The sequence below is a fragment of the Camelus dromedarius genome, chromosome 26, assembly GCF_036321535.1.
Source record: "Camelus dromedarius isolate mCamDro1 chromosome 26, mCamDro1.pat, whole genome shotgun sequence".
Classification (NCBI taxonomy): domain Eukaryota; kingdom Metazoa; phylum Chordata; class Mammalia; order Artiodactyla; family Camelidae; genus Camelus; species Camelus dromedarius.
The window spans coordinates 13,734,579-13,748,273 of record NC_087461.1 but is presented as its reverse complement, the minus strand read 5'-3'; the positions used below and the strand labels follow the sequence as shown (position 1 = coordinate 13,748,273).

Sequence of the window (13,695 nt, the reverse complement as noted above, 5' to 3'; positions counted from 1 at the left end):
CCACAAAAAGAAAAAGAAAAAAAAAGGATTTGCCAAAACATGCAGCCTCTACTTTCTGCCTGAAAGAATGAGAGTGGAGAGAAACAGTCTTCCTGAAGTGATCCTGAATTCTGGAAATATTTTGATGACTCCTAGGAGGATAAACTCTCAGACTGTGGGTTGGTGGGTGTGTTGTACTGGGTGGGAAGGGAGCAAACGTTAACTGACATTTCCAGGCACCCACCATGTGCCAGACATGCTGGCACCAGAATTCTGGGAGGTAGAAGTTATCATCCGCATTTTCTGGATTCAAACTGCAACTCAGAGACTCAGAGTAAATGATGCATAACTTAAGCACCATAGCTGGTATCCAAACCCAGGTCTTCCTGGCTTCAAAGGACATAATTTCTTCACTACTCCGTAATTTTTCACAGCCTTGTGTTGTCTCCAAGTACACAGCCCTAGACCAGGGACCTAGTTCTGAATGTTAGGTCGAAAATGGCATTTGCCCTCAACCATACTAGACTTGCTTATAACCACTTCATGTGAATTGAAATCCATAAGGTTTTTAAGGCCCACTGTAAAGCTTTTTTTTTCAGTTTTCAGTTTTAAACAGGCAGAATTGTTACAATTTGACTGCACATATACAATATATTGCCTGTAACTAAATAAATACAATATACTGCACATTTTTTTAGTTTATATGTATGTACTGATCATTGTTCCTAAGAACAGTTTAGAGCTTTAGCTTTTTAAACTTACATAGTTATCAAAGCCAACCACAAAATAAGAGTCAACAGAATGCAGTAATCCAATCATAAAGGACAGTCAAATGTACTTAGACATATTCAAGAAGTCAGTCATCTAAGTTATAAATAATAAGTAGTTCATTTGTGTCTCTTTTTTTTTTTTAGATTCCACATATAAATGATACCATGTGGCATTTTTCTTTCTCTTTCCAGTCCGCTTGACTTAGTATGACAATCTCTGGATCCATCCATATTGCTGCAAATAGCATTATTTTATTCTTTTTTATGGCCAAGTAGTGTTCCATTGTATGTAAAGCTCACATTTGCATTAAAGAGAATCTCAGATGCCATTTAATACACACACACAAAATTGCTCCTTTATCATAATTACCCCATATCTTATAACAATTAAAAGGAAATCCAACACTTACCTCTCCTTCTTCAGTTCTCTAAACTGGAGGGGGTTTTTTTTTTCTGAATGTAAAATTTGTTATAAATTTCCCTTCGTATTATTTTATCCCTAAGTGTCTCAGTCACTAGATTAAGCAAGCATATGAGTATGAATATTGTGGGATCGACAGTGCTTCTTTTAACATTGAAATAAAGGGAGGAAATCTTCTATCTGTTAAGGTTTCTAAAAGGTATATTAATTTTATCTACATTCTCATAGGTAATCTGCCACATTCTAAAACTAAAAATATAATAAACTATCAAATGAGGACTTCAGAAAAGTTGATCAACCTGACAAAGGTAAGAAAATGCACTTTTCATGGCAGTGAATCTAAGACTCTGGCCTTTACAATGGCAGTATTTGTATGCTAAGAGTAAACAGCCTTTTCCTTAGTTTCCTCCCTTTGATCTTTCTTTTCTGCTAAAATAGATATTTATGTTATGTTCATATTACCACTAGTCACTAAAATAATCATGCATTTCCAATATATTCCCAACTTTTCATTTACAGCTAGTTTTTATATTACACTAAGACCAACTGAAAATGTATCAGCTTATGTCAGAGAGAGTCACATCCCACGCAAAACTGGTTAGAATCCCAGTGAGACTGGCAAGTTACCTGAAAGTAAAAATTCAGCATTTTGTCATTCTATGTGTGTGAAGGCATAGACGAAGGAAAAGATCACTGTCTTTCTTGGTCTTAGGGTGAAGCTGGAGAAGCCACACGTCACGCCAGAGAGACCACCAACATGAAAACACAAACAGTTGCATCATATTTTAGAGTAAGATACTAAATCCTACTGTGTTGTGCTTAGACGTGTCATTTGTTCTAAGTTACCGATTAAAAGAAAGTAACAAATATCAGTGTGCTGTTAGCAAAAGAGAGTGTTTATTGTGTTTCATTTACTGTCTGTTAGATACATGACCTATCAGAGTGTATTATGGATTGGTTTCCTTTGGTAGTTTATCTATCCAGTTATTATATACTAGGTCAATCTTAATGGAGGTCTGTAGCTTCATTAAAATTTGGTCCAGAATCAAATGCGTTTCCACTAGAATGAAACCTAAGAGGGTTTTTAATTCAATGGTATGCTAACCATCAGTCCTCCTCTCTACTCCTGAATGATCTTAGGGTGGACAGATGGGACAAGATGGAGCGTCCATCTCCATTCCTTTATCTCTCTGTACCTAGAGGAGCTGAAAACCTCAAAGGAAAAATAGAGGGGGTATAGACACAGGGCAAGGAGACAGGACACCAGGGAAACACAGTAACATGCCAAGGCTGTGAGTTGCTGTGTCCTTCGTGTGGGATCCTTTTTCCTTGGACAATGTGGGAGATGGGGGAGAAAAGGAGCATTTCACATTCTCTGTGCTCTGGAGAACCAGCTCTAGATCTCCCTGCCTGCATTACTGCCTCCAGTTCTTGTTTATCTCTTCTGATAAAGTCATTTTATCCAGACAACAAAAATTAATAAAATACCGCCCAACACCTAGAAATTAATCATATCATGTAATGTGGGGGAAAGGGGAGGAAACTGGGTTAAATTTCCTATGTGTTCAATAAATAAATCCAATTCCCTAAGAGAATCATGAAATACTTTTAAAAATAACTGGGTAACTTTACTGAGTATTTTTCAAGTCCTAAGCTTATAGCAGACAGTGTGCGCTTCCTCATCTGTGAAGAGCGCCGAGTGCATTTATGTGCCTAATATTTCATGTTTGCTGCTGGTAAACCCACCTTCCATCAGGCTGCAGCACAGCTGAATGACTGAGCCTATTTACAGCCAAATTATTTTCTTCCCTAAGTGAGTTGTCCGGGACTAATTATCATACCACTGCTGTTGACGTCAAACACCATGTTTATGTTTAAGCCATTCGATCATAAAGTCATTTTACACCTCCAGCAGCACTGAAAAGTGATGGAGATAATTCCATATAGCATGTAACGTATTTTAAGTTATTTTTCATCCTGCAGAGGAGAATGGAAATAATGTAACACTCAGCCTTAGTCTCCGAGAAACACCATGCCTCAGCTGCAGGGAGCTCTTGCTCAGGACACCGACAGACACGTGTATCACCTTTCCACCTCCAGCGCCTGGTGGATGAGTGCCTGGCTCCCTGAGTCTGGTGCCCAAGAGGAAGCCCAGCAAATCCAGTGCTATGTCAGTTTCCCAGTTCCAGGGCTGGCTTGCACTGGCTTTGTATTTCCGTCACTAAAGGAGACCCAGCCGCCAGCAGCTATCCACGTCCAAACGTTCATTACCTTGCTGACAGATTGTAACCTGGTCTGCAACATAGTCATTTTTGGAGATTCCACTTTTAGCTGAAGCATGATTCTGCTAACGTGTTATACTTAGTTGTCTAGCAGTTGGTGGCTGTTTTAATACGGTGTTGCTGCAGAAGACAGTTTTCATGTCCATGCGATTAAAATATTTCTAAAATAAGAAATTATCAAACTAGAGCAGATTACTTAAATGGATTTGCTTATTTTTGTAATCTTGTCCTATATATTATAACGCATTAACTTCTCAGTTCTTATTTTAAACTAGGAGATGATTCTGACAGGGATCAAAGTATTCACTTTCGTACTTTCTATTAAAAAAAAGAGTTAGACAAGGAAGTTAATTGTAAAAGAAAGAAAGCAGATCGTGGGCCTAAATATTGTAATTTGGCAAATTTCTCCAAGACGATATAATTACAGACAAACTCTATCAAAATAATCTTATTTATTAATTAAAGCTGCCTTAAGAATTTACAGGCAGCCTTGTAATAGCTAAGTTCCTAATTATTACCTCTTCATTTTTATGAGTAAATATGTATTTTTTAAAATATACTATAAATAAAATTTTTATTAATACATACTTCCCTCACTTATTGTGAATTACTGTGTAACCCTCAGTTTTCAGATTTTATTTTGATAATACAAAGACCTGCAAGCTCGTAAGTTTTTGTGTGTGACGCTGGGAACTTAATTTTTGTTGTATGTTTATAGTATTCTCTGATGGATTTGTTATCGAAAATGGTGGTGGGCCAGCCTCACTTTGTCCGCTGCATCAAACCAAATAATGAACGTCAGGCAAGAAAATATGACAAAGAGAAAGTTCTGCTGCAGCTTCGCTACACGGGAATTCTGGAGACAGCAAGAATTCGAAGGCTGGGATACTCGCATCGGATACTCTTTGCCAACTTCATAAAGCGGTACGTGGATTTCTTAAGTTTCCGTGTACAGTGTATAGAAAAATTCTTGAGAAGAATTCTAGGAAACAAAAAGAGAATTACTTAGGCATTCTAGGAAAGGAGGCATTTTGTTGACGAAAATGATTATGGATCAGAAGAGAAGGCAGATATGAGCTGGGGCTGGAACTTTCTGTTGGTGGCTGGGGGCTGCCCACGTCAAAGACACACATCCCAGGATGCGTGCTGGAGACAGTGTGATGGAAAGGCCAGTTGGAGGACCTAGTTCTCGTCTTAGCTCTGCCACTTGCCATGTGACCACTGGCCTATGGCAGTGATTGTCACCAGGGGGAGACTTTGCCCCTCAAAGCACCCGTAATTGTGTGGAGACTTTCTGGGTTATTACAGTTGGTGTGAAGCGGGTTGCTGCTGGCGTCTGATGGGTGGAAGCCAGGGATGCTGCTAAAGATCCTAAAATGCACAGGACAGCTCCCCACGACAGTGAACTATCCAGCCTGAGATATTAGCAGTGCCGAGGTGGAGAAGCCCTGTCCTGTAGGGGACCTCCTTTCTGTTATCTAGGAAACCTGCCACGACTGCCTCATGGAGTTGTTACAAGGATCGAGAGATTGTCTGTAAAGGTGATTTAGAAGACATAAAGAATCAATTAGGTATTAGGAGTCCTTTTCAATGTTTGAGATTAATGTAAAATGAATTATGCTATGTATTAAATGTATATTATTAAGTAACATACTAGTGGCGCTAAGGTCTGGTTTCCATAGTGTAGTGGTTATCATGTTCGCCTAACATTTGCGTAACTCTATAGAGGTTCAATATCTTACATATTTAATATTTTAAATGCCTGTGTTTCTGTTATTTATCGCTTCCATGATTTCTCTTAGCCATTAAACTTGAAGTGTCAATTTTCAAAAGTGAAGTCTATTACAATTTTCAGGTAAAACCTAGCATTGAGGAAGTCTCCATGGGTAAAATTCTCTGGCCCTTTCAAGAGTGTCTAAGTTAATATTAGGAATAAAACAAAGTTTTGTGATTGCACAACGAACTTGATTTCTAACTCCCTCTGCCAAAAAACAAAGCAAAACAAAACATCATCATGTGTCAAGCATTCTTTTATTTTGGGTAACCAAGACCTTTTCTAAATGAAATAAGATTTCTAATTCTTTTTGCAGATTTTCATATTTTCAGCAATTCATGATAGGTCTTGATTTTTTTCTTTAGAAACCTAGGAAAGAAAAGAAAGGTCTTCTTTTGAAGTGCCTCGGCATAAAGAAAACCCCACCATGCGTTCATGATGGAGAGCAAAATTGCATAAATGTGGTGACTTCCATACTGGCAAATCCTTTATAATAGTTTAAGACAAATTTTAAAGACTTTATGTTTTAGAGTTCAGAAGTACAGCCAGCATTTAGTCACTGACTTTACCTCTCACAGAGCAGACCCAATTTTATATTCAAAACTAAGAAATAAAAAACATTGGAATGTCTTATTGACCAGTAGGTAAAGTCTCCATTCTGTGCATAAAAGCAGGTAACCCAAATGTTCCTGAGTTTCAAATTTCAAATTAAAATTTGACCTTATTATCATACTTTTTTATTTTTTTAGAAGAGTCAATCTTTAACTTGCTTGAATATCAATCTATAGAACATTAGTATAATTTTAATATAAGTACCCTTAAATTTCAGTGACTTTTTCTTCATATACAAGGCACTGTGCTAAGTGCTATGGAAGACGCTGAATTTTAAAGCGGGCTTGATCCTCAGGAATTAACAGTTCAGTTAGGATTCTCGGAGCCATAGACATGGAATGTTAATAAGCAATTCAGGGTAATAAATTCCAAGAGCCAAAGGAATGGTACAGAGTGTAAGAGTTCGGGGAAGAGAAGAATCTCCAAGAGGGCTGATAAGAGAGAACATCAAGAAAGAGGGCTAAGCTGGGATCTGCTGGTGGGTGTGGTCTGCGGAGAAGACAGGAAGGGGCTTTCTCCGTGTACAGGTCAGTGTTCCAAAAACTAGAGGGACTTGGATTAGACTGGCACAGCCACGTGTGTCACTGAAGTGACACAAGGTAACATGGGATCAGACGGGAAAACTGAGCCAGTTAAAGTTATGAAAAGAGAGCCTCGAAGGCTAAGCTAAACTAGTAGTTTCCCAACTCTCCGGAGTTTTACAACGGGGACCAGACACGATCTATTTTCTTGATGATATGGCAGCTGAAAGGAGCTTAGTTAGAGGGTCGAAGTGAGAATCCACTTTTAAATATGTTTCCAAGCCCCGTGCTGTTATTGAACAGCAAATTACTGCACGATAAATAAAAAGGGGGAAAAACTCAGTTGACAGACAACATGTGAATAGCTGTTCTGAATGTAGGAAGCCCCAGAAATAAAAGGCTGAATTTTTTCAGTCACTAATTTGAAAGCTGTCATCTGAATTGGCATAGACTCTTAGGAAAGCAGGGCAATTTGCAAAGGCCCTGCAGAGGTGTAAATAGGACTAAATAACCCTCTTCTGTCCAGCCTTAGCCTTGGACTAACCCTCCTTGTAAAATGCAGAATTCATCAGATTCTTTGTCCATTCTGTTGTAGATAAGCTCTTTTGTTTTGTAAGAAAGAAATAATCTTAAAGGAAGATACACGACATGTACTTGCTTGGCACAACACACTGGGGTTTTGCTGTAGTTGTTTCAGGTGAACCCTTATGCTGAGAAACCACTGAAATTGGCTCCGTGTTTCCACCCCATACATGGGGTTTGGCTCTCCGAGCTCTAACACATCCAGAATTTATTGAAGGGAGTAGTAGAGTACACCTGCTTTGAAGTCAGAAAACCCAGGTTTGAATCCCAGTTCTGCCACTTAATAAATGCATGGCCTCGTCCAGCATTACTTGAGTGACATTCAATCTTCGATCTTTCCCATCTGCAAATAAGGATGATGATAATAGTATCTACTTTGCATGTGGTTATGAGCATTCAGTGAAATAATATATATGAAGTTTATTAAGAGAACCAAATGTTGACAATACATATCAGCTGTAATTATTTTCACTATAATTTTTGCCTCAGCCACAAGCTCCCCAAATTACTTATTACCTACAGTGCTGTGGTCTCAAAACACCACAATGTAAACCATGAAGCTAACCCATTAAAAAAAAGAAGAAGAAGTCCGTATGTTGGCTTTAAAACAAAGGGCACAACAAAGCTCAGGTCTGGGTCTTTCCTCCGTAAACTCATCTGGTCTACAGAGATGTTTCTTTCCACCGCAAGTCCCAGAGACAGTCCATTAGTCACTCAATAAGCATTTAATTGAGCACTCACTATGTTCTGGCCCTTGAACTGGATTAACGCAAATCTTAACCCAACGGTTAAGGATCCAGAGATTAATAAAAGAGCTTCTGATGTTAAGAAACTCAGGCCAGACTAGTTGTGGGAACAGGGATCTGATTGTTAGCTACATGATCACACAATGTAATGTGAACTCCGGGAGGCCAGAGTGCTGGTCTGCTGTGTCCCCGAGCACTTAGCAGGGTGTCTGGCACATACTAGGGACTCCATAAGTATTTGTTATATGAATGAAAGAGTAGCAGATATTTTTAATAAAAGTGTGTATATCTGAGAGCATGAAGTAGAGCTGGTGTAAGTGAGGAGGGAAGGGAGAGAGAGATTATAATAGAAATTCAGAGAAAGGAGAGAATCATAAAAGTAATATATAAATACATACTATAAGTATATATTAACTTAGAACATGGACATATATTCACTTTTTCAATCTTTTGATATAGGCTTATTTTTTTTTTTGAACAGAAGTCCACTAATCAGAGTTCATTGACTCTGACATAAATTATCCATCATCCCTTATTTATGATTTCAATTGATATTTCTTTCTTGTCGTTGTTAGAGGAAGTACTGGGGACTGAACCCAGGACCTCATCATGCGTGCTGAAAGCACACACTCTACCCGTGAGCTATACCCTCCCCCTCGATATTTCTGGAAGTGAAGCAATAAGTTGAAGATACTCCTGAAACAATTACAGGGCTGACTATCTCTGATTCTTGTGATTCTCCTTAACCTTTTGTAATGGCATCGCCCATGTTTAATTCCATAGTTTTTTAGAATAAGTATTTCTTTACGAGGTCGTACCACAGCATTTGATGCAGTTTTAGAGAAACAGCTCTCTGGCTCTCCTCACTCAGATTCCATCAGTTTACCTGCTGTTTATTTGAACACTGCTCTGGCAAGCGCAGCTGGAATACACAGGTTTGGCAGCAGACGCAGCTTCCCTGGCAGGAGCAGAAGCACCCAGGCACACCAGCCAGAGCTGCTCCCAGTGCGCTGCAAGGGTGCAGTGGACGCCCCGGGGTGTCTCACACAGGGAGGGAGACTGTCACTCGGTCCAGTTAGTCTGTTCGTTGAAGATGCGCTAAAGAGCGTTTCTAGAATGTTGAAAGAGCTGGTCTTCCTTGAGGGGACAAGGAGTGAGAATGGAAAGACAGTCAGGCACAGAGAATGACACACAAAGGCACAGAGCCAGGAGCAGAAGTGGCCCTTTGGCATCACTGGGAGTAACTTCCGTGATCAGAGCTCAGGATGTCCATGGAAGACAGCAGTAGGTGATGCTGGAAAGGCAGCCAAGGACACAGAGCAAGAGGGAGCCTGCAGACTCGACCTCATACATGGCAATCAGTTTTAAAGGCCTGCTTCTCAGCAGGTGTGACCTTTGCATTTCCCACATTTCCACTGCTTCCCGGCTCATATATTTCCGTGACCCCCCAGCCTTGGAAAGCACCTGCTTTTGCCATCCCAGCTTAGAACTTGGGACCTTCTCAGGGACTTCCAAGTCAGGAAAGGACTTGATCAGACTTTCATTTTATTAAGGCAGTTCAAACAGAGCTGTGGTCGTTGGCTGGGGAGCAGGAGCAGTGTGTGAGGATGGACGTAACCAGTCAGGAGGCGGTTACAGAAGTCAAAGTGAGAGGTCCTTAGGAGAAGATTTAAGGTAACGGCAGTAGGAATAGAGAGAAAGACATGCATTCCAGAGAGATTTTTCAGCTTCTTGGATACACTCAGTAAAGACAGGGGAAGAATCTAGGATGAATCACAAATTTCTACCTTTAGTACCTTTCTGAGAAGGGGCGATGGCATTCACAGACATGGGAACTAGCAGAGGAAAGAGAAGGCAGTGAATTTTGCTGAATTTGGAGTGACCGTGGGATAACCGGGCGGGGATGTAGAGGAGGCAGGCAGGAGTCATGCAGTTACAGTTTATGTAAACGGGCTGAAGATGCACCTACAGGAATCATCACATCCAGGGAAGAGTCAGAGCCGTGCCTGTAGACCGGACACTTGTGGAGGGAGCTTAGAAACAAACGGAACTTTGTAGAACCCTAGCATTTAAGCAGCAAGTCTCAATATGAGGCATGTGGAGGAGACTGAGAGGGAGGAGGAGAAATGAGGGACCAGGGTGGCATGGGAGGGCTGGGGACTTTCTCTCAAGTTGGAGAACTGCATAAAGAACACTCAGGATCAGGATAAAAACTGGCCCCCCACTAAGACATCATCACTAAAAGGTCATATGCAGTTAAATAAGATTCCAGGAGCTGAGTAGTGATGGGAAGGAGAGACATGAGACAGTTGTTCTAAACCGTCTTTCGACATATCTATAAAGCTAGCAAGGGATATAGTTTCCAGATGAGAGACACTTAGAGGGGTTGTTTTATACTAAATGGAAGGAGCCAGGGGAGAGAAAAGGGTCTGAAAATAAACAGAAGGGGAGAGGAAGAGGCAGAGGAGGAGATGATGTCGAGAACACAGGCAGGTGGAGAATGAATAGCTCCTCCTCTGAAGGAGGAGGGACGCGTCGATCGTGGACAGATGAATTTGTAGTTGGGGAGACGTCAGTGGAGCTGGTGTCTGGTGGGCTCTCATGAAACAGTAGACGAGCTCACATGCAGAGCGCAGTGCAGAGGGCAGGGGCAGGTGGACAGAGACGTGCAGAGGGCAGGAGAGATTGAATAGCTGCTGTGAGGATGGAGAGAGGAAAGTGGCCGAGGACACCAGTCAGGATTCTGAGCATCCTTGTGGGCCCAGCTGAGTCAGGAAACAGCCCGTTTACAGGGGAGCACTCTGTGCGCGATGGGAATTTTCTCTGGCAGCGCCCCGAAGCCCAACTTAAAAGCAGATGAACAGGTGCTTGGGTGGTCCAGGTTTGCAGGTTTGCAGAGCGTGTGCAACAAAAGAATGAAAGCGAAAGGGCCTAGGGAGCTCTTAGATGGTGACTCCGGGGATGAACCGTGAGATCTTGGCTGGCTCTAGAAGGCAGTGGAGCCTGGCCTTGGGTGGCAGGCTGAAAGGGCAGAGTGGCTACTGGGGTCACAGCATATCCACAGGCAAATTTAGTCCTCAAGTGGGCAGGCCTGAAGGATGGGGGAGGCCAGTGGGCACTCCCTGAGGTTATTTGCACAGACAGCAAAAGCTATGACCATCACTTCATTCTAGGCCATTCTAGGCCAGGAATCTCCAAAGAGCCTGATGTCTGCAGCTGAAATGGGATGAAACTTGGTGGGGCTGGAATATATTGCTTTATAGCCTTTTTCTCCAGGCTTATTTTCAGATGAGGAAATAGATACTGAAAGAGGTCGCACAATGTGTCCAACTTTACACAGATAATTAGTCGAGATTAGAACTCGGCTTTTCGACTCCCGGTCCAGCGGGCTTCACTTCGCCGTGCTGCCTCAGCTTCTGCACTTCGCAGCCTCTGTTCTGAATTCACAACCTACCAAATCTTGCTGCTTTCTTTCCTCTAGACTGTCAGGTTAATCTTGCACCAAGAAATTAAATAAAAATAAAGGAGTGTGGAAAACTGTAGAAATCTGCCTCTTGGCACAAGGCTATTGACCAGTGTAATCTGGTTTTCCTTCCTTTCATTCACCCCTTTTTCCAGGAGACTTTGGGGTTAAACTGAAAAACTTGGGGCCTCTTTCATTTCCCTCCTGCAGTAACCCCTTACTCACTTCCTCCCCTCAACAGTTGGTGTACAGTGGGAAGTTTGCGTAGAATTAAACTGCTTCATCCAATTTGAAGATCAGCTTCCAGTGTTTTTGTGAGGGTGGAAAAAAGAAGGAGAAAAGCTTTCCCTCTGCTTCTGACACTGCGGTCCTTCTGCTTTTAGTGACCGGGCAAAGGTTGCTTTGTGAAAAATATCCAGCCAACCTTTTTTAACAAGTTTTGTGGGGGATTTCAGTGTCGTGTTGAAAAGCAGTCACTGAAGTGAAAAACAATGCTCAAATCACACAAGCAGGCCGATCTGGATTTGCATCAGTCTGGAATTCAGTTTACCCCAGAGTCGTTCTAGGAAGCCTGAAGGACTCACCAGGCTCCCGAGGTGCTGAACTTTTATGAAATACTAACCGGCCCTGTCTCCCATCCAAAGGTACCACGTTCTCTGCTACAGGCTGTGCGAGGAGCCTCCACTGAGCCCTGACACCTGTGCCGCCATTTTGGAAAAAGCTGGTCTTGATAACTGGGCTCTTGGAAAAACCAAGGTAATGTCTTCACGTAATTTTCAAGAAAAAAAAATGAATACCTATGGAGGATGTACTGAGAATTACAGCATTTTACAATGATTGAAAAGATCGTGGCTTTTTATGTTGTAGAATCTGTAGCTTAAAACAGGAGAAGGAGATTGAAACATTCATAAAGCTTTTCTTCTTCGGCAAAATTAAACACTTTGCTCTCATAGAGGTTTCTTCTAAGAAATTAAATATATACATATATATGTATATATATATACCTTGAAGATTTATCCAAAAAAAGGATGAAATTTATGAGCCTAGAAAACAGGCTGATATATTTTATATTTTCTCTATTTTATCATCACCAAATACAGCCAGAAAGCTGTAGAGAATCATAATGATCTCAGTAGGATTCTATTTTTTCTTTTTTTCCTTATTCTCAAATCTGCTCTTACTGTAAACCTGAAATTTATCCAAAGTGGGATATTGTTACTAGACTTGCTATAAGTGTTTGGATACCGGTGTGTTTATGTATTAGATTTGAGAGCCTATGAGATCTTAGCTTATTTAACTCTTTAGAGAATGAAGTACAAAATCATAACCCATTTTGAAAGGATGCATTTGACTTATCAGATATCCTCAGAGCATTATAAGATGGGGATAAGGAGACAAACAGGGTACCAAGTCCTGGGCGTATACTAAATGCATCAGTGGGGGAGGATGGTGAAAGAGCCAGTCTAAGGCAAAGAAGTACTCAGACTGATCACTCAGGAGTAACTGCCGTCAGCCACACCGTAGATGTAGACTGAAATTCCGTATTTGCAGAGAAATGTGTATTAGCTGTGGGAGGTGTGTTCAGATGCAAAGTTAGTCCTGTAACAATTTAAGGAATTTTTTTTTAGTGTTTATCTTATACTGAGCGTCCTGCCTATTCGGTAATCCGTATTTACTTTAGTATTTAGTAAGAGGAAATGCTGAGCATTAAAAAGATGCGCATTTTATACACACCATTTTCTTTTAGATTCTCACAAAGATGAATATTGTCAGGCTGAAATCTCATGATTTATGGTCTAAAACACATGCCCAACTTCAAATGGAGTTTTAACTTGTAAAAAGGCCCTTTGCAGTTCTCGTTTTGCATGATATTTAAGTAGCATTTTAAAGCTATTTGTATTTTTCCACTTCACCTTTTCCAACTCATTAAGATGGATAAAAGTATTCAATATGAGAACATTTCTAATGCTGCGCAAAAAAAAAAGATGATGACCTTTTTAAATAGATTGAATTTTAAATGAATTGTCAACAGTAGAATGGACTAAATATATTAACATCTAGAGTCCTGTAGAAATTAAAACTAAATTCAATCAAAACCTATAATGCTAAACTGTTTGCCTCTGGTGCCAGGCTTCCAAGTGATGGAACGCTGAGAGAATTCTGCAGGCAGGGTTACCAGGTCTTGTGACTCAGCTATTAAATTTGAATTTAAGTGACCTTCTAAGTGGATTCAATGATTTCTCTTGGAGGTGACTTTCATTAGTAAATTTAGCCATTCGCAGAAAAAAAGAAAGAAAACTTCCTGTTTCCTGGGGGTGGTTGAGAACAACTTCAAGCCTCCAGGCTCCTCCATGGCTCAATTCATTTTGATTTCAGAATCATCAAAAATCAGCCCTCTTGCTTCACAGTGGCCACTGGGTCCAGTGAGGATGGCTGGTAATTCTGCATGGGGCCCTCTCTCTGCCTAATTGTCTCCACCGACATCACTATGAGCCCCTGAAGGGCAGTGCCCTGGTTTATTCACCTTTGTATCCCAACAAAGAAG

At 40.9% G+C, this 13,695-nt stretch overlaps 1 protein-coding gene across 1 annotated transcript in view; it reads left to right on the top strand.

Moving 5' to 3' along the window:
* The window catches only part of MYO3A (myosin IIIA), a 191,732-nt gene that overhangs the window by 140,728 nt on the left and 37,309 nt on the right, over positions 1–13,695 (top strand). The window contains exons 23-26 of the mRNA XM_031444637.2: positions 1,399–1,478; positions 1,883–1,960; positions 4,171–4,376; positions 11,795–11,906. Of these exons, the coding sequence (XP_031300497.2) occupies positions 1,399–1,478; positions 1,883–1,960; positions 4,171–4,376; positions 11,795–11,906 (476 nt within the window). The remainder of the gene's footprint in view (positions 1–1,398; positions 1,479–1,882; positions 1,961–4,170; positions 4,377–11,794; positions 11,907–13,695) is intronic.